This window comes from Humulus lupulus, chromosome X (assembly GCF_963169125.1).
Source record: "Humulus lupulus chromosome X, drHumLupu1.1, whole genome shotgun sequence".
Taxonomy (NCBI): domain Eukaryota; kingdom Viridiplantae; phylum Streptophyta; class Magnoliopsida; order Rosales; family Cannabaceae; genus Humulus; species Humulus lupulus.
The window spans coordinates 168,307,783-168,335,209 of NC_084802.1; the positions used below are offsets into that span (position 1 = coordinate 168,307,783).

Genomic DNA, 27,427 nt, shown 5'->3' on the forward strand with positions numbered 1-27,427 from the left:
GGATCTTCCCTGCAACACTTTCTGATTCCGCACAGTAGTGGTTTTTCAAATTCCCTCCTGCAAGTATAGTTTCCTGGGAAATGTTCGTGAAAGAATTTTACAGACAGTTCTATGCAGGTTGTGTGCACTCGAATGAGGCAAATCAGCTGGTCGAAATACGCCAGCAAGATGGAGAGCCACTGAAGGATTACGTCCAGTACTTTATGCAAGCAGCGGCTGGGGCGAAAACAGTGGGAGACGAGGGCAAGATGATGGCCATAACTGCAGGAGTTAAGCGTCGCACGCCTCTCTGGGACAGCCTCAGAAAACATGGGGTCAGAACCACCCAGGAATTTTTGGATTGAGCTGATCGATATATCAAGCTCGAAGATGCCATCGCCAATGAAGGAAAGCCCCCAGGCAAGGACAAGGGGACTGCCGAGCTCGCCAAAGCCGCCAATTGGTCCAAGCCCAACGGCAATGGAAAAGGCAATGGGAACGGCAACGGCAATGGCAAGAATGGGGGGAAACGGCCACACAATGAGCCTTCCACCTCTGACAATAAACGAGCCAAGGGTAACCTTTATGAACCTCGGTTCACTAACTATACTGTCCTAGTTGAGTCTCGGGGAGAGGTTTATCAGGCCACGAGTTCCAATGTGCCTTATAAAAAGCCCGCTCCCATTCGAAAGGATATTTCGAGAAGAGACACTACCAAGTTCTGTCGTTATCGTAATGACTACGGACATGATACCAACGAATGCAACCAGCTGAAGGATGAGATCGAGTTTCTTATTAGACAAGGACACTTGAGAAGATATATACGGGCCTCGAAAAATTCCCAACGAGAAGCTTCAGGCGGCAACGAGCAAGCGCCCACACGCCAACGCTTGCCACCTTTGCAGCCTGATCCCGTGATTGGCACATTGTTAACCATCTGCGGAGGCCCGCACCTCGCAGGAAACAGCAAAAAGTCCAGGGAACGATATGCTTGGACTCTACGCCACGACCAGGACATCGAGATGATGACTGTGGATGACCGCGCGCCAAAAAAGGCTCGGTCAGAAGAGGGCGAAATAACTTTCTCTGATAGCGATGCGCAACATGTCCGGTTCCCACATTCCGATCCACTGGTCATGGAAATTCAGATGGCCAACATGATGGTGAAGAGAGTGCTAGTTGATACAGGAAGTTCGGTGAACATCCTGTATAAGTCTTCGCTGGAACGCATGAAGTTGTTCGTTAAGGACTTGGAGCCCTGCAACCAAACAATATACGGCTTCTCTGGTAAGGGACTCGCCCCCGCAGGGTCAATCAGACTACCAGTGACAGCAGGTACAGCGCCTCCTACCAGGACATTACTCGCTACTTTCATAGTAGTCGATTGTCCTTCGGCGTACAATGCAGTCATTGGAAGGCCTATACTGGTTGATCTACGGGCCGTCACCTCTATGTGGCACTTAGCCATGAAATTCTCGACAGACGCAGGGGTAGGACGCGTGTTAGGAAACCAGAGGGAGGCCAGGGAGTGCTACAATGCCTCAGTCACGAAGGCGAAGAAGGGAACGTCAAAAAGCACTCCCTCTGATAGGTTGCAGATGGCAATTGATACACTAGCCCAATCCTGTGATGAAGTCACCAAATAGGGTGTTGCCCAAAGTGAGGATAGAGATTTAGATCCTCGCTTTGGAGATTTTGAGGAAAATGTTGGACCCATCGAGGACCTGGAAGAAGTCCAACTTGACGAGAAGGACCCGACCAGAGTCGTGAAGGTTGGGAAAAACTTAGAACCCACTATGAAACATGCACTGGTGGAGTTCTTGCGAAAGAACCAGGAAGTCTTTGCCTGGTCGCACAAATACATGGCTGGGATAGATCCTGCAGTCATAAGCCATGTCCTGAACATAGACAAGAGTTTTCCGCCCGTGCAACAGAAAAGAAGGCTGCTCGATAAGGATCGGTCGAGAGCCTTAAAGGAAGAAGTTGGGAGACTAAAGGAGAATGGGTTCATCAGGGTGGCGTTTTATCCATCGTGGGTCTCCAATCCAGTACTGGTTCCCAAGCCTAACGACAAATGGCAAACCTGTGTGGATTTTACAGACCTCAATAAAGCCTGCCCAAAGGATTGCTTCCCACTCCCAAGGATCGACCAGTTGGTCGATGCTACTGCAGGACACGAGATCCTCTCTTTCATGGATGCATACTTGGGCTACAATCAGATTAGCATGCATCCCCCTGACGAGGATCACACCAGCTTTCGAACCGATACGGGCTTATACTGTTATAAAGTAATGCCCTTCGGACTGAAAAACACAGGTGCGACTTACCAGCGGTTAGTCAACCATATGTTTAAAGAATTGATCGGAGTAAACATTGACGTGTACGTGGACGACATGCTGGTAAAGTCGAAAAAGGCGGAAGGACATGTGAAGGATTTGCAATTGTGTTTCGATGTATTGAACAAGTACCAGATGAAACTAAATCCTCTCAAATGTTCCTTTGGAGTTGGATCAGGGAAGTTTTTGGGGTTCATTGTGAATTCAAGAGGAATCGAGGCCAACCCCGGCAAGATAAAAGCCCTGATCAACATGAAATCACTAGAGAAGATTAAAGATGTACAAAGTTTAACTGGGAGGATTGCAGCCCTAAGTAGATTTATTTCAAAATCAACGGATAAGTGTATCCCTTTCTTCAATCTACTTAGGGGCAATAAGAAATTTGAATGGACAGGAGACAGTGAGCAAGCTTTTCAGGCCTTGAAAGCCCATATGGCACTGCCTCCTATTTTATCAAAACCTATCGAAGGAGAAACTTTGTTCATCTACCTGGTAATCACTGAAGTTGTTGCTAGTGCGGTACTAGTACGAGAGGAAGAAGGCGTACAAAAAGGCAGTTTACTATGTAAGCAAAAGGCTAATCGGAGCAGAACTGAGGTATCCTCTCATCAAGAGGTTAGCATACTGTTTAATCTTGGCCTCAAGGAAGCTACGTCCTTACTTCCAAGCCCATCCTACTACAGTTTTAACTGACCAGCCCCTTCGGCAAGTCCTCCAAAAACCAGAGGCGGCTGGACGTTTATTAAAATGGGCATTCGAACTGGGGCAGTTCGATATTACGTATTCACCACGAGCAGCAGTAAAAGGACAAGTCTTGGCTGATCTTAATGCAGAGTTCACCAAACTCCCGGACAGCGAGCAGTGCGAAAAACCTAGTGCGCCTGAGCTTCAGGACGAAGCTCCTTCGTGGAAGTTATTCACCGACGGGTCATCAAACGAATCTCACGCAGGAGCAGGAGTAATTTTGATAACGCCAGAGGGGCATCGATTTCACTGCGCCATTAGGTTCGACTTCATAGCGTCAAATAATGAAGCTGAATACAAAGCACTCCTCGCTGGATTAAGTATGGAGAAAGACATGAGTATAACGGTGCTGGATATTTACAGTGATTCACAGCTGGTAGTGAATCAAGTTCTAGGGGAATATCAAGCACGAGGCCTAAAAATGGTGGCCTACTTGAACAAAACTAAAGATCTATTGGCCCAGTTCAAGAAGTTTACCCTCCAGCAAATACCCCGAGATCCGAATTCGAACGCAGATGCCTTAGCCAAACTCCCGAGCGCGAAAGATGCTGATACTTTGAACATTGTGCCAGTAGAAAGATTGAGTGAGCCAAGCATATGAGCAATTGAAGCCAGTATGGAAATCCGAATGGAAGATACATGGATGGCATCTTACTTGGAGTATCTGACAAATGGTGTACTACCAACAGATAGAAACAAGGCCAGAACTCTTCAAAGACAGGCTGCTAGGTATATACTGGTCGATAACATTCTATACCGAAGGGGATATTCCATGCCACTGCTCAGATGTATTACACTAGAGAAAGCTAAGGAACTAATGAAGGAAGCACATGAGGGCTTCTGCAGGGATCACGCTGGGGGGCAAAGTTTGGCGAAAAAGATTCTAAGGCAAGGTTATTTCTGGCCGACTATGAACGAAGATTCAATGGAGTTTGTGCGAAAGTGCGATAAGTGTCAAAGATTTTCAAAAATCCCACGAGCAGCTCTAAATGAATTAAAACAGATGCAGAGTCCTTGGCTTTTTGCAGTATGGGGAATAGACTTGATTGGATCCCTGCCAACGGGAAAAGGCGGAGTGAAGTACACAGTTGTAGCAGTTGACTACTTCACCAAATGGGTCGAAGCTGAACCACTCACTACCATTACGACCAAGAAAGTTCTTGACTTTATCATCAAGAACATTGTTTGCCGATATGGTTTGCCTCGAAAAATCATCTCAGACAACGGCACCCAATTTGACAGTGATCTATTCACCGACTTCTGCGAAAGACACGGGATTATCGAAAGCTTTTGTTCAGTTGCTCATCCACAAGCGAACAGGCAGGTCGAAGCAGTGAATAAAATGCTCAAGGACACCTTGAAGAAAAGACTTGAAGACGCTAAAGGAGCATGGTAGAACAGCGACCTGAAGTACTCTGGTCATATAGAACTTCTCATCGAACATCTACAGGTCACACTCCGTTTTCCTTAGCATGCGGGTATGAAGCTATGCTGCCCATCGAATTAGATCCCCCCTCACATCGACGCATCACATACGACCAGGGCCAGAATAGCCAACTAATGATGGAGTCCTTAGACTCAATTGAAGAGATACGAGAAAGAGCCCAACTCCGAGTTGCTGCGAACAAGCAAAAGGTCGCCCAGTATTTTAACTCAAAAGTTAAAGAAAGAAAATTCAACGTCGGAGATCTAGTGCTACGACGAGTTTTCTTGAGCACCCGCGACCCCACTGCTGGAGTACTCGGACGAAACTGGGAAGGACCTTACCAGATTGAAGAAGTCCTTCATCTGGGCACCTACAAACTTGCACGCTTAAATGGAGATCTCGTTCCACGCTATTGGAACGGTGAACACCTGCGCAAGTACTACCAATAAACAGTCCTTTTTAAAGGACTGGCTTGTATTAATTTTTACTTTTTACAAGTCTCGAAAAAGGGTTAGCCACGTTGTATGGCTAATCGCTTATAAGTGTAAGATCTTTTCTAAGATCACTCGTAAAGACATGATTAGTCCATTTTTAATACGAGATTATAAGGGACTGTGCACAGCCAGTCATTCTTGCCAACCTTTGTAAATTTATTTTACAAGTATTTGTTCATTACGTGTGTTGTTTTGTTGTATTATAAGTTTTACGTTTCCTATCGAGCAGTTATGTTCACACAGGCCGTGGTCAAGGCAAGTGACCAAGGACCTAAAGCTCCTCGATCACTTGGGGGGCATACAAGGTACATCGATAGCAAAGCATACCAAGGGGTATGTAAACACATGAACAAAATAAGTGAAAGCATGCTACGGTACTTAGAGCATTTTTCAAAATTAATGTTTTGTTAAATCAAACCAAAGTACTATGCTAAGTTCGGTCATGCGAACATGTATTATAATAAAAGAAACATTATAATATCAATAAGGCAATCGTTTACACCGTGAGCATTAGTGCTCGGATGTAAATATGAAATTAAAAGGAAAAAGCCTTTACACCGTGAGCAGTACTGCTCGGATGTAATTGTTCAAGTGTAAGTGAAAAAGCTGCCCTCGCAGCAATAAGAGTAAATTGTCTTTACAAATAGACCCGTGGGCCATAAAAGCTGAATAAAAAAATAAAAAAAATTACTGGGGAGCAGGAAGGTCTTCTGGATTAGGAGCGCCCTGATCAGCCGGAGGACCAGTCGCAGCATCAGCAGCAGGGGTTTTGGCCTTGGTTCTCTCCTCTGCCTCCAACCGAGCAGCGCACTGCGACATCAGTGTCCTTTGTAATCGCTCGGAGAGATAGTTAATGTTGGCCTCCCGGTTGTGCTTCCAGAAGTCGTAGAAACAGAGGAAGGTGGCTTCCTTGTACTTCTTCAATGTTTTGGCCCCGTCCTCCTCTAGCTCCTGCACTCGCCCCTCGAGCTCTCGCACCCGTTCTTCAAGCTTCTTCGCCTCATCCCTGCTGGTGGTCAGATCGAGTTTGAGCTATTTACACTCTTGGGTGATAAGTACAGAACTTTCCCTCCATTTGTGCCGCTCCTCGTTGGCTTTCTTCAAGGCCCCTTGACTTTCCTGAAGCTCCTGGGTGAGAGTGGCTTGGTCCTCGCATAGCTATTCATTTAGCTTGGATAGCTCCTTGTTTTCCTCGAGCAACTTTTTCTTCTCATCCTCAAGTGCTTGCTTAGCCTGAGCAAGCCTGGAGTCGAAGTTCTATCCGTGAGAAACCAACGCCCCAGCACGGCGGCAGCCAGCAGTTAAACACAGCAGTCCCTGAAAACAAAAAATGAAAAAGTAAGGAAAAGAAGTCAAACATAAATGATGAAATAGCAGAAGATGACTTATGCTGACTATCTCATTCAACCCTCTGTTGATGATTTGGTCGACCTCCATTGAGGCAATTTCGTTGATGGCGGCCTGGCTGCGTCTGTGCTTCGAGAGCTTGTATATTCTCTCCCTGGTCGACCCGACCAGGAGGCTGGACAGGGAGCCTTCGGATAGGTTGTCCAAAATCTCTTTGCCAGCGGCCCTAGAAGAGGGCTGTGGATTCTCCGGCATGGGCGACTGTTCGGTGGGAGGCGGAGGTGTCATGTTTTCCTTAGAAGGGACGGCGGTGGGAGTATCTTCTGTTCGAGCCTTCTTTGAAGGGGTCTTGCTGCTTTCCCCTCGAGCCCTTTTGCTGTCCTTCTTCGGGACAGAAGAGGCAGCAGCAGCTTGGTAATGCTCGAAGAAGTCCTCAGAGTCCATACCTGCACAAAGGAAAACAATTCGAACAGTGAGATTAAAAGGTCACAGGAAACAGAGATCAAAGTAAAAGGATTACAAGTAGACTACACGAGCTACACCTACTGGTCATAACATTATCTATTGAACTACCTAGTTCCTGGAAGAAATCTGAGTTTAAAGAAGGGGCGTTCCTAAAGTTACCATCCCCATCAAATAGATGAGAAGGAATTGGCAAATTATTCAAAAACGAGAATGATGTACCGTTTACATCCGACGAGTGGTCAGACAGTTCGGTAGGCTCGGCAGCCTTTTGTTCCCCTTGCCCTTGGGGACCGAAGATTCTGCTGCTCGGTGGGGAACAGCTGGTTCCCTGATCATAACCACTGTAACGCCCTGGATAACCTAGACCGTTACACTGTGTGTTTAAAATAGTGCAAGACTTGCTAATCAAGTCATTCAGACAAAGTGTAGACTCTATACCATTATCAAAGTAGGAATAAAAAGATTTTGGTCACAAACAGGCTATTTTCATTAAAAATGACGGTTTAATACTTGGAGACTCAAGATAGGGTTTAGATGTCTTAGTTACAATAAATTCTAGAAATTACAAATAGTTCAAGCCGCTCTAATGGCAAAATATACATTTTAGATTTCCGTTCCTGTACAATTTCTCGACCGTGGCGGCCGAGCAGCTGATGATGTACACCTCGCCCCCAGAGCTCTCCAACTCATGGTCGATTCAGCCTACCCTTGCCTTTACCTGCACCACGTAGCACCCGTGAGCCAAGGCCCAGCAAGAAAGCATAATAACATAGCAAGATCAGCAACACTTATCAAATATTTCACAAAGTTCAACCAAGAATTCAACATTACATAACATTCATCCAAATAGTGATAACAGTTGTCATCCAGACAGTCAACCAACTATATCCATAACACAATATTCACATGTATAATCAGTAAGTTATCATATCCATCAAATAACATTCAGGGTTGGCGCCCTTAGTCGCACCCTCTATTTAACACACTGTCTTCGGCTCATTAGGGCCGCCCCCAGTGTAATACTCACTGACTCTGGCCAGCTTAACCGAGCTCAGTGACAAATAAGCTGCCTCAGCTCCCAGTGGCCGAGCCGCGCCCCAGTGCGCAAATATTGATTCCGACACCCTTAGACCGGTAATCGCATGTCCCATGGCATAATAACACCATCTCACGACATGATATACAAATGTTGGGAGCTCTTAGTCCCATCGTGTCCACATGGTTAATCACATTCACATAACAATGCATACAAACATAGGGAACACTTAGTCCCAACCTAACCACATACTCAGGTGCAGCTTTCTTACCTTTGGCTTTCAAACGAGCTAGTTATAAGCGATGCTCCTTGAGCGCGATCCGATCCCCGAGCCCTAGCTTACCACCTAGTCACAACCAAGATAAAGGATACCATTAACAATCTTAAATGAGCTTCTAAACCAAGTTTTAGTCCTCGGAACATTGAACTTCACCAAATATGGTAAAAGACTCAACCCCGAGCACCCTAGGTTAAATTCCCATGCCTAAATTTTCAAAATCCCAAAATCCCTTAAGCGCCGCGGCATGGGCCATCCATGCCGCGGCATGGCCCCTGACAGAACCCTCCATGGGCACAAAAACAGGTAAGGGCCGCGGCATTTCTTGGACCATGCCGCGGCCCGCCCTCCTTCCTCAGCATGTCACAACCTCGAAGGGCCGCGGCTCACCAAGAACCATGCCGCGGCCCGACCCTTCGAACCCAGAAAAAACCACCATTTTCAATCTCTAAACCTCACCTTAAGCCATCCCAAAGCCCCCAACTCAAAACCAATTAATAATAACAACATTAGAATGATTTAGACAACACAACCCAACCAAAAATCCAGCCTAAGACTCACCAAAATCCCAATTCCAACTTCTGAAATTTCAAACCCACAAACTCAAAACCAGCCATGGAATTTCCAGAATTCGACCATTAAACTTTAAATTGAAACTTACCTTAGCTTCAGTACCACCTCTCCTCAAGTTTCCCTGACCTAGCTTCAAAGTTCCAGCCTCAAATTCCACCCTAAATGCCAAAAACCACAAATATTCAAAACTCAGCCATTTTTCTTAAAGTTCCCAACCACAGAGCAAAAATCAATGCTTACCTTGGCTCTACTCCAGTCCTTGATTAGTTCCTGAGCTAATCCTCTGGCTTATCCCCTTCAATTCCCAGAAATTGGTTGGTTTCCTTTTACAAAATCAGAGTTTTTTCTTCCTTAAGAGGGAGAGGAAAGAGAGAGAAGGAAGAGAAGACTGAAAGGTCGGTTTACATTTCTATCTAGTATTTTCTAATTCTTTCCAAGTATATCCTTAAGTTGTTAGACTAATCCCAAAGCTTGGGGTACCGGAAACGTCCCCGAGGGCAAAATAGTAAAATTCCCCAGTACTCCCACCTAAACATTCTAACCTTAAATATATCTCCATATATTTATTTTCATCACCCGATAATCCAAATCACCACACAATACTTAAGGTACCCTTGACTTGCCCAAAGTCCAGCATTAAGCCCCGTTGTGACTTTCCTGCTATCTAGCTCCCTAGGATCGCCCCAAGTCACCAGCTGCATATTTATCCACATAATAATGTGGTCCTCACATATTTCACATACATATATATATATATATCTACCTATCCACATAATAATGTGGTCTCAACAATTTATCACACACAATTACGTTTATGCCCTAACGGGCCAAAATTACGATTAAGCCCTTACCAGTCGAACAGGGCCCGCTTGCTCACCCAATACTCATAAACATGCATCCTCACACTATTGATTCACATAACCTCCAATTATGCCCTCCCGGCACACTAATCAAGGTCCTTAAGCCTTATTAGTAATTTTGGGTCGTTACAACCACAGTTGGCCTCCTCCGTGGAGGGGGTGCTTGAGGTTGCTACTCGGGTTCCTGCTCAGGTTCCGCATCGGCGTGGACACCACCTGCTGCGGGTTCGTTAGTTGCAGGTTGGGAGCCCCAAAGGCCAGCCAGCCTAAGGTTAGCCTCATTAATTAAGTTCTTTGCACTCTTAGCAGCATTTGGCATGCTGACTAAGAGTGCTGCCCTCGACTCCATTCATAGAGTGGGGGTCGGGCGTAACCATAGGCCTGGAACACAATGGAACAACAGAATATTATGACGAGAAAGGATTAAAATACAGAAACCACTGGTGAAGGATTTTTTTTACCTCCTCGAGTGCAGGCCAGATTGTCTGCGGCGATGTCGGGCGTAAGGAAATACTCCTGATGGTACTTCCCCACGTTGGAGATGTGAGTGGTGTCGGACAGAAAGGTGCGCCCGGTCTCCTGGTGGCAGAAGTGGAAGAACCCCCTACCATCATGGTTGGGGTTGGACTTGAGGTCGAATAGAAAATTGACCTCATGTGGAGAAGGAGCTGGCCATTTTCTGAGCTTGTAGAGGATATAGAGGGCGGCCAGCATCCTATACCCATTCGGGGTGATTTGAAAAGGGGCCACCCCAAAGTAGTTTGCCACCCCTTGAAAGAATGAATGAAGAGGCAGGGTGGCACCTGCCTCGATGTGGTATCTCGACCAGGCGCCGTAAGCCCCTCTTGGCAGGTTGGCTCGCTGGTCGGTGGAAGGTCTGACCAGGGTCACCCCCGTCAGATTGTATTTGTTTAAGTAGTTGGCAATCATACGAAGCGTCACCGAACTAGGGGGGACGACATGCCACTCGACAGCCGGCAGATCAGCATGGCGAGGACGGGCACGCCTCTTGACGTCGGTCTCAGGGGCGAATTCACATCGACCACTGGTCGAGGGAGCATCAGCAGAAGGCTGACTTGGAGAGTTAGGGGTTCGTCTTTTTCGGGCTTTGGTTTTTGTTTTGGCCATTTTCTGATTGGGAACTGGTGGACAATTTGGGCTAGGACGAGAAAAGGGGATTTCTGGGATCAACGTAGATGGATTCTCTTCGCCTTCGAGCAGTTGGGCCAAGAGATTGTCTTCAATAGGTCTTTCTCCTCCCCAAGGGTCTTGCACATGAACTGCAAACAGACAATGGAAGAGATAAGACACAATCCGCGAAGTAGTGTGGGAGATTGGGATAACGTTGCTCGTGTCTAAATAACCAACAGCATCCTAATCCTAGGCTAAGTTCAATGTGGGTAGTTTGAAAAACGGATGAAAACAAAAAGGGAAGTAAACTGTTTTCTGAAAGAGAACTTTTTCGACTCCTAAGGGGCGGGAAAAAATTTCGGTTTTTTCACCTGGCTTAAAGGTTGAATCTTTCGTCAACCTAACGTCCCAAACCAGTGATCCTAACTATCAAACTAAAGTCCTAACCTATACAAAGCATAAAGACGCACTCTTACCAAGCAATGGGTGGTTTATACCAAAAAACCCTTAAAACCCTACTCAAGAACACAGAAGTTGCAGAGCATAAAAATGGCATGCATGGCGTAATGGAAAGCTTAAAGAACGAAGTTCTTACCTGGGCGAAGATGGAGGTTCGGAAGAAGGAAAAAAATTCGAGTCGAAAGACCTTCGGCTAGACGTCAGACTGGTTTTGAAGCTCTATAATCTGGTGCAAGTTCTTGAAAATATTGGCAAAGATGGTGAGTAAAAATTTCTTAAAGGGGAAGAAAAGCCTACTTATAGGGATCGAAGGTATGGCCAAAAAGCAGTAATCATCACTTCCCACTTTCGAAACGTGGGGAAGTGTATAAGCCGTCAAATTTCCTTTTTGGAAACTGAAAAGGCTTGATTAGACATAATTATGTCACAGTTTTCGAAAATGCACGGGGATTCTGACAGACATCATGGGGATGTGAACAGTTGTTCCCTTAAGTTTCTTTATTGCTGGTCGCACTAAACAAACTTGGGGGGCAAATGTTATCCCAAAAATCAGAGGTGAATGACATGGCAGGCATTAAATACATGTGGCTGACATCTGGCAGAATCTATAATCAACTATCGACTAGGAAGACAACTACTGTCACACGATAAACTTTTTCCTACGACGAGACTGGTCGTACGCACGCTATACACGGAGGAAATCTTAGGCAGTTATGGTAGCATCCGAAATTATCTCCCATGATTTCCTGAGTATCCGACTATTTAGGAAATCATATCTGTAACAAATTAATGTAAATCCTCCATGAGCCTATAAATAAAAAATGAGGGCTCAAAGGAAAGGGATCCTTTTCTTCTTTCTTGCTTTCAGATCACTAGAAATTGGAGTTATCTGATTAAATACATTGTATTATTCCTAAGAGGTGGTTGAAACTCATTGAACCCTAGTTCTTTGATCACTCCTCTGAGTCTTACATCAATAACAATTCAAGTGGACGTAGGTTATTACCAAATTCTGGGGCCGAACCACTATAAACCCTAGCGTTCTTTATAATTTCGTCATCACATTCTTTCCAATGTGTTTATCCACATCAAGCATATTTGACTCCGTGTCAGTTGGCCAAATTCAGGGTCAACGCTCTTTAATTATAATAGTTAATTTATTAATTCTGATATTACTCCACTATAAATTCAGAATTGCACTCTTTATGTTATAGATATACTTTTACAGAAATCTTTTTCTTAAGTCATCCATTGATATAACCATCTTACAATAGTTCAACCCTCTAATTAATTAGTTCATAAATTAGAATGGAAGAATTACCATTTAACCTTTCTAATTTACTTCTTATTTCTTAAGTACCATTAATTCACTAGTGAATAATTAATCTATAATCTAATTATAGATTTGAGCTCAAAATCATTCAGTTCTAGAATTAACCCTTAAGGGAACTAATATACGATCCATTAGGAAAGATTAGATTCCGTATTGTTGATACATGTTCCCAGCCATCCATGATATTAAATCTCCAAAACAAAAGTCATTAGCCTCATTCTTTGAAGAGACCTTAACGAATGAATCAAAAGATTTAATAAACATGAACAGGAGTTCATGAACACTCAGGATTTAGGTTGATCTATAAATGATCATCAGTTATGATATCAATTACAAGTCTTTATTGTTAAATGGCTATTGGATAAAGACTCTAATTCATATCAGTCCATGTCATATATAATCATATTATATAAAGCACCTTTACCGAGATGTCTTTCCACATCAATAATCCGAATCTAGATTATTTGTATCATTATGATACTCAGTAAACCGTACTTACAACTCCAATTAAAGAATTCTATAACTGTAATTTGTTGTTGTTGACTATTTTTATTCATTCATGTGATCTTAATTGTCTCGTACTAATACAAGATCACATCCTCAATAATGAATATGGAATTTTTTTGATATTTTCAAAATTATTCAAACAATAATTTAATAATCTAAATATAACAATAATAATAAACTATTGTATTTATTTTTTCATTAAACTTTAATTTAGACAAAATATTTTAATTGTTTAAAGAAAAATCAGTAGCAAATCTCCTTATTGATATTCGGTTTTATTAGCAATATTTTCAGCTGATTTTGTAATGTGAAAAGGTCTCTAAATGTGAATATATTTGTTGCCTTATTTATCTCAAATAATCAATTTTTGGTAAAAATATATTGTGCAAATATCTTGAGATTATTTTCAGGGATTATATGGGATTATGTCCTTTCTGGAAATAAAGAAGGTGTCGAAAATGAACATGGTCAAAAGAAATGACCATGTTCGTTTTGCCAGATAAAACAGATTATGTTGCTGACTCATCAGTTTCCTTTTCTGTCGACACAGAATCCATCTGGCTGGCTGTTTTCCTAAATCAAAGGAATTCGCAAATTAATTTCAAAGATACCAGAATATGATGGCCTTGGACGATTTCCCTGCCTATAAATACCTTGCCAAGGCCTTGGAAATTTTCACCTCTTCCATTTTCAATATTTGTAAACATTATTTTGAAGAGTGTCTTTATTTGTAGAGATTAAGTTTGTTCACCTTAATCTTTGTTAGAGTGCTGAGTGTACTTGTGGATATCTATCTAGTCCATTGTAAACGTGTTCATAAGGATCTTCGGGAGAGGATTCTATCTAAGTCTCACTTCGGGAGGAAGTGTGCACTCGCTATTCTTTGAAGGGAGTTCAAGAGAATCAGCGTTTCATCAAACCAGATTCATAGAGAAGAGTACAACAAGATTGCGGCAATAGTTTAAGAGGGAGTCTTACATTATTTAAGTCAATTCTTTTGTACACTTTGTTTCTTTACTAATTGGTTTATTCTCTGGGCGTGGCCCCAAGGAGTAGGTTATCCGAAAGGGTTTCTGAACCTTGTAAAAATTCGTTGTGTTCTTTAATTTTTGCACTGTCTATTTATTGTGTTCAATTCTGTCGTGATAAGTTCGGATTCTGTTCCGACAGAACTGCTTTCTGTGTAAACAATTAATTACCATTCCGCATTTTAATTAATTCATGGTTTAATTAATTTGGTAATTACTAAAAACGGAATTTCAATTGGTATCAGAGCGGGTCACTAAACTCTTAATGCGATCTTGTATTTTTCCGTTTGTTTTGTGCCTTGTGAAATGTCTATCTTTGCAGAAGGTAGATCTATAACTCGCCCTCCATTGCTGAATGATACAAATTATCCATACTGGAAAGTAAGGATGAAAGCTTTTATCAAATCCCTTGATGAAAGGGCTTGGAGATCAATATTATCTGGTTGGACACCACCTGTCGAGATAAATTCGAAATCTGGTATGACACAAGTAAAATCTGAACTTGAATGGTCTAATGAAGAAGATAAATTGTCAATTTATAATAATAAATCTTTACATGCAATTTTTAATGGTGTTGGTGAGAGTTATATAAAATTGATTTCATCTTGTGAGTCTGCCAAAGATGCTTGGGAAATCCTTCAAACTCAATTTGAAGGAACCACTGATGTTAAGCGATCTAGGCTTGTAATGTTGACCACAAGATTTGAAAACCTTCGCATGTCTGAAAAAGAAACCCTCACTGAGTTTTATGAAGAATTGTCTGACATTGCTAATGAATATTTTGCTTTAGGAGAAAAGTTGTCTGACTCTGTTTTGGTTAGGAAAATTGTTAGATCTCTTCCTGACAGGTTTCAATCCAAGATCACAGCCATTGAGGAGGTAAAGAACCTTGACACCTTGAAAGTTGAGGAATTGATGGGAACTCTTCGAACTTTTGAACTTAATCAAAAGATTCGCCAAGAGAAACCAATTGATGTGAATGCGAAATCGATTGCCTTGAAATCTTCCAAAGAGAAAATGGAAAGCTCAGATGAGGAAGATGATGATGAAATGATCTTGTTATCGAAAAAATTTAAGAAGTTTATGAAAAAGATTGGTAACAAGAAAAACATGTCTAAATCCTCCAAAGGTAATAATTTTTCAAAACCTTTTGAATCTACTAATAAAAAAGGTATTCAATGCAGGGAGTGTGAAGGTTTTAGACATATTCAAGCTGAATGTGCCAATACCTTAAAGAAAAATAAGAAGGTCATGGCAGTCACTTGGAGTGACCAAGACTCTGAAAGTAGTGATGAGGAAGAAAAGTCTAATCTTGCCTTAACTTCTGTTTTTTCTTGCTTACCTCCTTCTGTGCAGGTGAATGAGAATCTTGTTTGTTTAAATAATACTATTTCAACAGATGAGGGTTCCCATGGTGGTTCAGATGAATCTGATTTGGATGAGGATTCTTTGAAAGAATCATACAAAAACATGTATGATCAATGGTTGAAAGTATGTTCAGATAATCATTTGATGGCAAACAATAACAAAGTTCTCGAGAATATAAAATCTGGTCATTTTATTCCAATTTGCAATTTCTGTGGAGTGAAAGGTCATATTCGACCTAAATGTTTTACCTTGATGAATTTTCTTCACAAAAATTACTTTAATCATCATGGTAATTGGAGACAAATTCCATTGAAGAAAAGGACTCCACCTAAGAAAGTTTGGGTGAAGAAAAATAAATTCAAATGTCTTGCTGCCTTTACTTGTCTTACAACATGTGCTTCTAATTCTTGGTTTTTTTATAGTGGTTGTTCTAGGCATATGACAGGTAACAAAAACATACTCACTGACTTCAAGACTTTGAAAAATGGGGAAGTCACATTTGGAGATGGTAAGTCTTGTAAGGTACTTGGTAGTGGCACTCTAAATTCTGAAGGACTACCAAAGTTGCAAAATGTTCTTTTGGTTGATGGACTTAATAATAATCTAATTAGTATAAGTCAAATTTGTGACCAAGACTTGTTTGTAGATTTTTCTCTTGATAATTGTTTTGTGCTTGACCAAGATGGAAATTGTGTTTTGAAGGGTTATAAATCTGTCGATAATTGTTACACATTATCTCAATCACACAATTGTCACACAATTACAAGGAGTGATACTAATTTGTGTCATGAAAAATATGATCATGTGGATTGTGAAAATTTGAGAAAAATTGGAAGTATGAGTCATGTTCATGATTTACTGATTTTAAGTAAATATTCTTTTGGTAAATGTGAACCAAGTTGATTGGGAAAACATTTGAAAATTTCCCATGAAAAATGTTTTTGTGTTGATGATGTGTCTCGACACACTGAGGATCTTGTTGAAAATAAAACTTTGGTCTTAGAATATATTGAGTGTGACAAACAAATTGCAGATATTTTCACAAAACTCCTTGAAACGGTCAAGTTTTATTCCCTCAGGAAATCCTTGGGGGTTTGTACTAATTAAATATTGTTTGTGTTGTGCCATATCCCTGTGCTAGAAAGAGTTGCTTGATGTCTTCTTGTTCTTGTCCAAATAGAAAGTCTCAAACATTATGACAAAACGTATTTTTACTACTTGTTAGAATTTATAGTTAATATATATCATGCACATTTTTTTAAAATAAAAAATCAAAATAAATAGTCCTTCCAATTAATATTCTTCCAAATCAATCTGTGTTTGTAGTGTATGAGCATTTGATCCTTAAAAGTATTTTCAGACTCCATCTTAGAATAGAGCTACCTACACTGTTGTGTAAAATGCTATCTTTGAGTAAGTTGGAACTATGTAACTAAAAATTATGTAGAAGATACTCTACCACTGATAAATGCAGCCTTCAGTATAGTGTGAAAGCGTCTAATTTGGGTACTCTTTGAGAAAAAGGCTAAAAATTGCCACATAGGGCAATGACCCTGAAAAAGGCTAAAATTGACATACAGGGCAATGATCTCTGCTTTCACAATCACACACAAAAGCTTAAGATATACTGTTGGAAAAATTTGTAAGTCTCATACACACTTATTAATTTGGATAAAATATTTTTTGTGTCAGGAGTACATATTTTGTGATTTAAAAAAAAAAGCATGATTTATATTAAATATATTTTCTAACCTTATACTAAAAATATGTTAAGAATTAATGTTTGTTACTTTCTCCAAGGACAAGGCACGAAGACATTGGGCACTATCAGAACAGGATATTTTTGGTACTTTTGTTTATATATTATATTATATAAAAAAAGTCAAAAAAAAAAAAAAAGACTTGACCGTGGCTATCAAGAAAGGGAAACTGTGGTAATATGTTCTTTTTTATTTTGTCACTTATTATATTATTTGACATCAAAAGTTTCTATTTTTGGTTTATTTTCCTTAACTGTGCAAAGTTTTTTTTTGGATATCAATTCATTAATTTGGTCTTGAAAATGAATAAAATCAAATCCCTGAGTGTCATTTTCTTCTCTTTATATTCGGTCAAAGAGAGACTCATTTTCTCATTCTTTCAAAAAAAAAAAAAAATTCTCTTTGTTTTTGCTTGTTGCTTCTATGGTGAAAACTCGAGGCAGTGGAGTTCATGCATTTCCCATTGGTAACAACCGTCTCGGTCACCACAAAGAAGGCTTGAAAAATTGTGTTGTCATTGCCTTATGTTTTTTTTTCTGATAGACAAAGAGGGGGAGAAGTAGTTTGACTATTTGGATTGTTTTTTGTGTTGGTGTTACTCCTTTGGCTTATTGCTAGACAACAAGGGGGAGTAAATGGTTCATTTTGATGGTTCATTTTGATCAGTTTATACTATTTTAAACTGTTGATTCATGTTACATTTGAATTGCTTTTCGCAGGGGGAGTCATGCTATAATTTTTTTATCATTGTTACATTTGTGATAATTTTCGCAGGGGGAGCAATCTATTGCTATTTTGCTATTTGCTCTAACCTGTCTTATCTTGCAGGATCTTTTCAAAATAAACACTTAAAATATTCTTGTCTATCAAGTTGCCAAAGGGGGAGATTGTAAAATCCTTTTTTGGCTAAACTTTAATTTAGACAAAATATTTTAATTGTTTAAAGAAAAATCAGTAGCAAATCTCCTTATTGATATTCAGTTTTATTAGCAATATTTTCAGCTGATTTTGTAATGTGAAAAGGTCTCTAAATGTGAATATATTTGTTGCCTTATTTATCTCAAATAATCAATTTTTGGTAAAAATATATTGTGCAAATATTTTGAGATTATTTTCAGGGATTATATGGGATTATGTCCTTTCTGGAAATAAAGAAGGTGTCGAAAATGAACATGGTCAAAAGAAATGACCATGTTCGTTCTGCCAGATAAAACAGATTACGTTGCTGACTCATCAGTTTCATTTTCTGTCGACACAAAATCCATCTGGCTGGCTGTTTTCCTAAATCAAAGGAATTCGCAAATTAATTTCAAAGATACCAGAATATGATGGCCTTGGACGATTTCCCTGCCTATAAATACCTTGCCAAGGCCTTGGAAATTTTCACCTCTTCCATTTTCAATATTTATAAACATTATTTTGAAGAGTTTCTTTATTTGTAGAGATTAAGTTTGTTCACCTTAATCTTTGTGAGAGTGCTGAGTGTACTTGTGGATATCTATCTAGTCCATTGTGAACGTGTTCATAAGGATCTTCGGGAGAGGATTCTATCTAAGTCTCACTTCGGGAGGAAGTGTGCACTCGCTATTCTTTGAAGGGAGTTCAAGAGAATCAGCGTTTCATCAAACCAGATTCGTAGAGAAGAGTACAACAAGATTGCGGCAATAGTTTAAGAGGGAGTCTTACATTGTTTAAGTCAATGCTTTTGTACACTTTGTTTCTTTACTAATTGGTTTATTCTCTGGGCGTGGCCCCAAGGAGTAGGTTATCCGAAAGGGTTTCTGAACCTTGTAAAAATTCGTTGTGTTCTTTAATTTTTGCACTGTCTATTTATTGTGTTCAATTCTGTCGTGACAAGTTCGGATTCTGTTCCGACAGAACTGCTTTCTGTGTAAACAATTAATTACCATTCTGCATTTTAATTAATTCATGGTTTAATTAATTTGGTAATTACTAAAAACGGAATTTCACTCCTCTCCATGTTGGGCATTCTTGATCCACCTGCTTCAACTTGAAGGGGGTATTGTGATATTCTCATATACTGTCATACATTATCATAATTATGTATTTTAGGGATATATCTTCTTGTATGATATTATGATATTTATGCATGAGTTTAGGCCTACAGCTAAGGTGAGGCGTGAGTTTAGGCATGAGTTTAGCCTTGTGCTTAGAGTTTACTTCTCCTTCTTTTGTATAAATTACTGGGACATATCAATATAGGGGCAAGGATTTCCACCCCAATACCTATTTCTCTAGTATTCCTTATGGATTTTTTAACAAAAACTATGCTTAGAGATGCATTTGCGATGGCTAACACTATGTATAATAAGTTCTAATAAAAGTATGAATTTTCATTTTGATGCTTTAACGATGTTGTTCGAGGCTTAATATGTGAATTAATTATCCTTTAGATTTGTTACTTGAAAATGATGCTTTTTTAACTTGTTTTAAAATTGGCTTAATTTAATTCCTAAATTCGATGGTTAACAATGAATTCTATTGCTTTGACAATGGGTCATGTATTATTTTAGTTTTCTTTATTTTTCTACAACGATGCTTTAACGATGAATAGCAATACTATGGTAATGCCTTTCTAGTTGTTATGTTTTATAGTTTATACATGGGTGATCCATGATTGGCGATGCATTTTAATTTATTTTAAAATTTACTTAATTTAATTCATAAAATTGATGATTAATGATGAACTGCGATGCTTTAACGATTGTAATTTTCATCATTTTTTAATAACAATGCTTTAATGATGAATAGTGATTATATGGTGATGTTTTTCCACTTGTTATATTTTCTAGTTTATATGAGTTAACGATGCTTAATGATGCTTTTGTTAGTTTTCCATAAAATTTATTTTTGTTTTCCTTTTTTTTTTTTTTTTTTCAGATGCTACATAAACCTCTCCCAAAGCTTGACAACCCCCTAGAGACACATTATGTGGGTTGTGCCATTTATAATGGTTCGGGCAGGCTCACTAAATTGAAATGGAAGTTCCGAGAATATGGATTACTGGTTAACGATGCATTCATAAAAAAAATACAATGCTTAAGAATGACAAATCCATGGTCTACCAGGATTCAATTTACATACAATAAATGCGATGGTCTAACAATGCTTGTGAGATGCTTTATGATGGTCACACAACATTGACTAACGTATCTAAAAAAGTTAAATGATGCTTATGTGACGATCTAATGATGCTCTACTCAAACATGTGTTTTTAATAATCAAATCGATGCTTTGGTAATGTATATGCGATGGCAATTCAATGTATTTTCCAAATTATTTAAACATCGTTAGATCATCGCATATGGATCATTAAAGCATCAATTTGAGTATTGAATGCAGAGAGAACACATGTTGAGCTTAGCATCATTAGCCTACCCAAATCCAAAATTCCAAATTTGAACAATAGTTGAAGCAGAAAAAATCACAAAATTATGCTCATGCAAACATATCTAGGTGTTTCTAACATGTATACATCACTAGATGGGATCACTAGATGGGACAAAGAGAAAGAGAAGCAATTTAAAAATGAATTCTATAACTTTCACAATTCTAAAGCGTAATTATAAAAAGTTTTAATGTCTTTGATAATGTATATCGTTAATTAAACTTCAAGTTAGCCCAGCTCTTTTGCGACTAGACTGACTAGTCTGTTCATTATGTGTTGTGTACAAATAAAGTTACATTATACTATATATATATAGGGGTAGGTAACTATTTTAAATTCTGTGTTTTTGTAAAATATCATTTTGTCTTTTTGTTTACAATAATGTTTATTTTGTATCATGTATTTTGAACTCGTACATATTTAGTATCATGTATTTTAGAATCGTACATATTTGGTACCCTAAACTCAAATTTAATTAATAAAATTTTACAAATTTAATCAAACTACTATCAACTATATGAATTCAAAATTCAAATTTAATTACTTAATTATATATAATTGATAATAATTTATTTATATTGATAAAATTTTATTTATCAAATCTGACTATAGGATACCAAATATGTATCATTTTAAAATACAGAAAATTATATTATTGAATAAAAAGAGTATCAAAATAAAAGGACGACGAAAAATAAGTAAATTCCCTATATATATATATATATTTATATAATGGTGTGTCTATACTACATGCAGCAAAGCAAAATAGCAAATGTTGTCTAACTTTACACTTTCCCGAATATAGATAGATAATATCTACACATTTCTATAACTACGACGATAAACATCAGGCTGTCGTTCTATGAAAACTATACGAAAAATTAGTTGTCATATAATCTAACTTTTCTTCCGCTGAACTGATAGTAAAACTGGGTGTCGTTTTTTCCTGAAGCTTCTCAAGAACTATCTATCTGACAAAACCGACTCACTCCAAGAAAGCATGAGATCTCTAACAACAGTTGGGAAGTCTGCAAAAAAATTTTTAAATAAAAATAAGAACATATTCAAGTTTACAAACTTCCCTAATGTTTATACTAAATCTAAAGCTTTTACGGTTTTACCTCTTACAACTTCCAAAGCTACATTTTGTACGTCTATCTCATCTTGAATAAGCCTGTATACGTCCACAAGCTATATAGAACACAGATTTTTTTTTTTTAAAAAAAAAAAAAAAATCAATTCTCTCCTCTGTTGATATTATAATAGTTAATGTTAGAGTGAGAAGAGGAACGAATTTTAGATATGCAAACCTCCTGAATGTGAAGCTTTGAGTCTTCAGTCAAGGCAAGAAGAAGTTGTCGACGGATTCCTTCATCGATAATGAATAGACGAGCTCCGTCTTTCATGGTGTCCGTGAGGTCCAATTTTTTTTCAAATGTTTGCCTGCCCGGGAAATGGACAAGAAGGTACAGGTTGTTAATTACTCCAAGATAGATGATACTTACACTAGATCAAACTTGAGATGAGTTACACACAGGCCCTTCACTTGCAAGGCGGGGTTGCTGCTCATCTTGGCCACGTTTTCTTTGGCAAGAGTGATGAGGTTCTCGAGCCGCTTCCACTGGAAAAGGCCATCTTTAAAAAGGACCTGAAATAAGTACATTATTATCATAAAAAACACAATAAACCAATAGTTCACGGCTAAGAGCAATGTGGATATCAAAAGGGGGGAATAAATGATCAAGCTTTACCACCTTTGACGTAACCATATATGAAATAACAGAAGTATATGAGAACAACAATATCCATATAAAGGAAAATATTACTCCACTTAGCACCAATTAGTTTTAAGATAGAACCTCAATTCTAGTCCAAGTGGTTTTTGCCCCCTCAAATTATAATATAGTAGCAAGAACAGGTTCGACTTTCGCTACACTCCACTCTTGACCTTAGTTTGGGACATTTCTAATGTATGTTGGATTCTATGACCTGTTTCAGACGACGTGTATGATCACAAATTTCCTAACCAGCCTTGTGATGTCCTATGTTCCCACAAATTTCCTAAGTCGGCCTTGTAGCATTCTATCAAATATTCACGTTTGGTCTTGTTGTATCTAAGGTCATTCATAATATCTATACTTTCATGCCCAAACGTGAGGAGGCGTATTAGATGTGAAAAAAGTCACACATGTAAAATATATGGAACAACAACATAATTATAAAAACATAATAATAAAAAAAAGGGTTACTCCATTTAACTCCAATTAATTTTAAGTTGAAACATCATCCTAGTCCAAGTAGCTTTTCCCCCTCAAATTGTAATCAGAAGCATATAAATAACGACCATTAGCCCTATAGCTTTAAGAATTTTAATACAAAGATACTGCAGTTGACTCTGAACAAACCTGTATGAGGCGTTCTCGTAGAGCAGGATTTGGATCCGTTAGAAGCCGCTTTGCCACGTATGGATAGGCCACCTATTTGACCAATAATGTTAATTCTTCAATATAAAGAAATCATATGACATATCACGCATGTCATCAGATTTATTTTTGACAAATTCAAAATTAAAATTTATGAACATGCAGGTGCTTCTATATTAAAATTAATATAAATCTGTCAAGAAACCTCCTATATCAGTGAATACTATAATTAGAGTTAATGTATGGGAAGATTTTACAGGACCATCAAAAATATCACTCCAGAGCTAAATAAAGAAAAACATAATATATGTCCCTACCTCGAGAAACTTGAAGTTTGGCTCCAAAGTGAAACAGATGCCCTCTTGAGTCAATAAAGAACGAATAACAAGAGAAAACCTCTCTGGGATACGGATGGGATAATTATAGACTAATTGATTAAATTTCCCTGCAGCACAGACGACACTAATTTTAACAAGCTGCTCCTCATTAGCACGTTATAGAAAAAGGAACTATGTAGCAATTGAAAATTATTTGCAATCCTCATCAAAACAAAAACAAAATGAAATGTAACAGGAATTTTCGAGTGAAACTGAAAGGTACTTATGGGAGTCCCAGGTAAGAAGAATATGGCTTTATAGTTAAAGTATAAAAAAAATATGTATTAATACTGTGGAACATCAATTACCCGTAACACTTCGGAAATTAAAGTCAGAGAGTCCTTTTCCAGAAGAGTTCTGCCAGATTGCTTCTAAAGCAGGAATAATGGGAGCGACATCAGTTCCAGGAGCCAAAAAGCCTAGCCGGGTGAAGTCATTTGCCATCTCAGCATAGTCCTCATTTACAGCATGAACAACAGCATCAATCAGAATCTGTTTATTTTGCTGAAAGAAAGAAGACAACAAATATGAAGTGTCAGAAATGAGAAAAAAATGCAATTCATTTAAAAGCAAGATTAACTGAAGAAAAAAAATATATAACAATAACATAATATTGTATTATTGTCGTGAATATCAAAGAGAAGCAGTTTACCTGACTAAGCACCGCAACATTCCCAAAGTCGACATATGCAATACGCCCATCTTGCATAGCAAAAATATTTCCAGGATGTGGATCTCCATGAAATAGTCCAAACTCTAGTAGTTGCCGTAAAGCAGCACTTACACCAACAGTTAAAAACCCATCTAAATCAATGCCAGCTTCTTTAATAGCCTGAAACACGGATAATTTTCATTAAAAACTATGACAGATTTGCAGATATTAAGAAGAAGAAAAAATATATAAAACTGGATGGTGTTATCTATCTTGTTAAAGGTACCTGTGGATCAGTGCACCGAATACCATCAATCCATTCCATTACTAAAACTCGTCGACCGGATAACTGTTTGTAAACCAGAGGGATTTTGACAGTAGGATCATTTTTGAAATTCTCAATAAAGTCTTCTATATTACGTGCTTCCTGTGATTAAAAAAAGGTAATAATAAGGAAAAGCAATGTCATGAATTCAATAGCATACAATTGCTAATAATAATGCCATGCACATATAATTACAAGAACCAAATTTCTATTTTTTTTGTACTTGAAAATTACAATACAGCCATGAAAGCATCATGAATCGCCATTATCAACATGAGAAAACATTATTGTCCATTTTGATCAATGATAGATCATTATTATTCAATTCAAGCTATGGAGTAAGTCAACTTTAACTAAAGAGAGGATCTGAAAGGTACCAAAGTATAATCAAGTTCCTCCAAAAGCTTCTCACCAAATTCATCAACTATCAGCTCAGCATTGCAGCCCAGTTTCTGTAGACTAAAGCCATTCAAGAATGAAGCCAGAGTACGGAAAAGAAAAAGATCTCGATATATTATAGGCTCTATCCCTGGCCTTTGCACCTGTAATATAGCACCAAGGGTATTAAAATTCCTCTTGGGAGGAGTAGTATTTGAATTCAACATTATTTATCCTTTGAAGGCCACTAGATTAGCTTCTTACCTTAATAGCAACATCCTGACCAGTGCTACGTAATGTAGCTCGATAAACTTGACCCAAACTTGCTGCTGCTATTGTCTGAGATGAGATTTTACTGAATATAGCTTCAAGAGGCTGACCCAATTCCTCTTCTATAATGTTGAAAGCAACCTAGATAATAGCCAAACCATATTTTAGTTTGGTCCTTTTAAATCCATCACAATTAAAAGTTGAATCACATAATAATAATAATAATAATAATAATAATAATAATAATAATAACTGGTATTCATCAAGTTGGTTATTACCTGATTAGGGAAAGGAGGAACATCATCTTGAAGGATGCAAAGTTCATTCATGTAATCTTCTCTAATAATATCGGGTCTATTTGCAAGAACCTGTCAAATTTGGTGAAAACCCAAACATAAGGAACAAACAAAACCAAATGACATGAACTGTTTTTGCCTCAGATGCTTCACTAAAAATAGCACCCCAGATATGAAAGTGTTCAAATAACAAAAAGGATACAAATGAATAAGTGAAACACACACCTGACCAGCTTTGATGAAAGAAGGTCCCAAATCACATAAGAGATTCCTAAGCTGCCGAGCACGAAATGGGACAACCTCTTCATCCCTTCCAACCAAGAAATCATACATCAACGTAGACCAGTAAAAGCCCAAACTCCACACAATCTCCACACCTCGAAGAATTAATGATACAACAGCTCCTCTAGATTCCAACACCTTATTCCTCACCTGATTAGACACCTCCAACGGTATTATAACAAAATCCAATAAAAGAAATCAACACTATTAAGGCTTTCAAATTACTCTCGTCATATCTATAATCTAATACATTTACACAAACACAATAACCAATCACAATTTCAAACCAAATCAAATCCAAACACTCAGCAAAGTGAACAACATATGACTGGATTATTAATTATTATCATGTTCACAATCCAGTGCCTCATCGAGGTCAAACTTACAACAACTCAAGTTCCAACACATACAAAACATATTGCCTTCACACGTCTGATTTTGTCCTAAGCCGAAGCCGAAGCCAAATTCAGAAGACAAAGAATAATAATAAATAAGTGAAAATTTTACTCAGCTCCCAATATTTTAATCTAAAGCCAACAAATAGAAGAAATAATCTCCACACACACACACAAATAAAAAAAGATTAAATACGGGACTATTATATTAGAAAAAAAAGCAAGAAATGGAACTGCTTTTTTCATACTGTCTCGGGAGTGTACTTGCGAAACGGTATACAAACGCCACGCTCGATGTCAAGCTGCTCCATGGCGGCGCTCGACTTGCCCAGCAGTGATCCTGCACCGCTGGCCGTAGATATTCTCGTTATAGCACCATTGGTAGAACTCTGAGTTACGAAAGCCGCGAAATTTGAAATCCGTAAGAAACATTTACTTCTTTCTCTTCTACTACTACTAATTTTTCCAGGGAAGGAATAGAAAGAAGATGGAGCTCGTAACGTCGCATGATGATGGCTTGAAATTGCCCGACCTCTGTATTTGAATTGATTAATGGGGTATCTGCAATTTACACAGGCCAAGTCCATAGGTTTCTCTCTTCAACTCTTCGGAACCCTAGATGATATGAAGAAAAAAGAAGTTGATGATGATGATGATGATGAAAGGTAATGGATCAGAAGGACGAAGTACGGGTCTGGAGGAGTCGTTGGAAGGAGCAAAAAGGGCCAATTTTAAAAGTTAGTTTGTTAAAATAAATAAATAATATATTTTTATATTCCAAAACAGAAGATCCACACGATTATTATTATTATTATTTCCTTTTGAAGCCTTATGGATGATTTTAGGTCGGAAATGTAAATTAACTAGTGAAGTAAAATGGTTGGCTCGTAGTTGCCCAGCAGTACTTCAATGGTCAGCTTTATGAGCTATAACCGGATAACTTGTACGTGCATTTTTTAGAAACGTTGGTTTTTTTCCACGAGAAATTTGAGCATGTATGTTTCTACGAAAATTAGTGATTGGTGTTTTTTTAGAAACTATTTTTTAGTGGTGTTCTAGAACATACTTGACACAACCATAAATAATAACTTTTTACTTATACTTTTGTAATTAATTCGTATTTTCTATATCTCAAAAAACTGACATTGAGTGGAGAATTTTTAGTTGAACTTCTCATAGAGAAACAAAGGAGAAAGACTATTTTGCTATTATTATTACAATGAGCAAGTGTAGGAGGAGTGTCTTAAATAGGCAACAAAGTTACAAGAAAGGAGTAACAAATCAAGATTAACAAAGTAACAACATATAACAGAAATTAGTTAGAGAAAATAAATAACTCAATTCTAATACCACTCAAGATGGAGTGTATAAATTTTTTACACCCATCTTGGATACAATATCATTGAAAGAACTCGGATATAAAGGTTTGGTGAAGACATCGGCTAGGTTGCTTTTTGAGGGGTCATGGATCATCTTGAGTACTCCTTGTGTTACTTT

General features: G+C 38.4%; 1 protein-coding gene across 1 annotated transcript; it reads right to left on the reverse strand.

The window, feature by feature from the left end:
- Window positions 1-21,227: 21,227 nt before the first annotated feature.
- Window positions 21,228-26,691, reverse strand: LOC133807092 (protein ACTIVITY OF BC1 COMPLEX KINASE 1, chloroplastic). Its single transcript, XM_062245239.1, has 14 exons — window positions 26,179-26,691; window positions 25,479-25,685; window positions 25,236-25,325; window positions 24,952-25,098; window positions 24,687-24,851; window positions 24,271-24,411; window positions 23,985-24,164; window positions 23,641-23,836; window positions 23,273-23,400; window positions 22,938-23,009; window positions 22,068-22,180; window positions 21,843-21,975; window positions 21,654-21,723; window positions 21,228-21,560 (listed from the first exon to the last, which is right to left on the reverse strand). The coding sequence occupies exons 1-14, from the start codon at window positions 26,515-26,517 to the stop codon at window positions 21,496-21,498; spliced, it is 2,046 nt and encodes a 681-aa protein (XP_062101223.1). The 5' UTR covers window positions 26,518-26,691; the 3' UTR covers window positions 21,228-21,495.
- Window positions 26,692-27,427: the final 736 nt, after the last annotated feature.

Bases quoted from the DNA above. Each gene is read 5' to 3' on its own strand.
- LOC133807092 (XM_062245239.1), bottom strand. From the start codon at position 26,517: ATGGACTTGGCCTGTGTAAATTGCAGATACCCCATTAATCAATTCAAA. The intron at 24,165-24,270 runs GTACCTTTAACA...TCCGTGTTTCAG, and splicing joins TTCGGTGCACTGATCCACAG to GCTATTAAAGAAGCTGGCAT. The intron at 21,724-21,842 runs GTTTGCATATCT...TGTTCTATATAG, and splicing joins CAAAGCTTCACATTCAGGAG to CTTGTGGACGTATACAGGCT.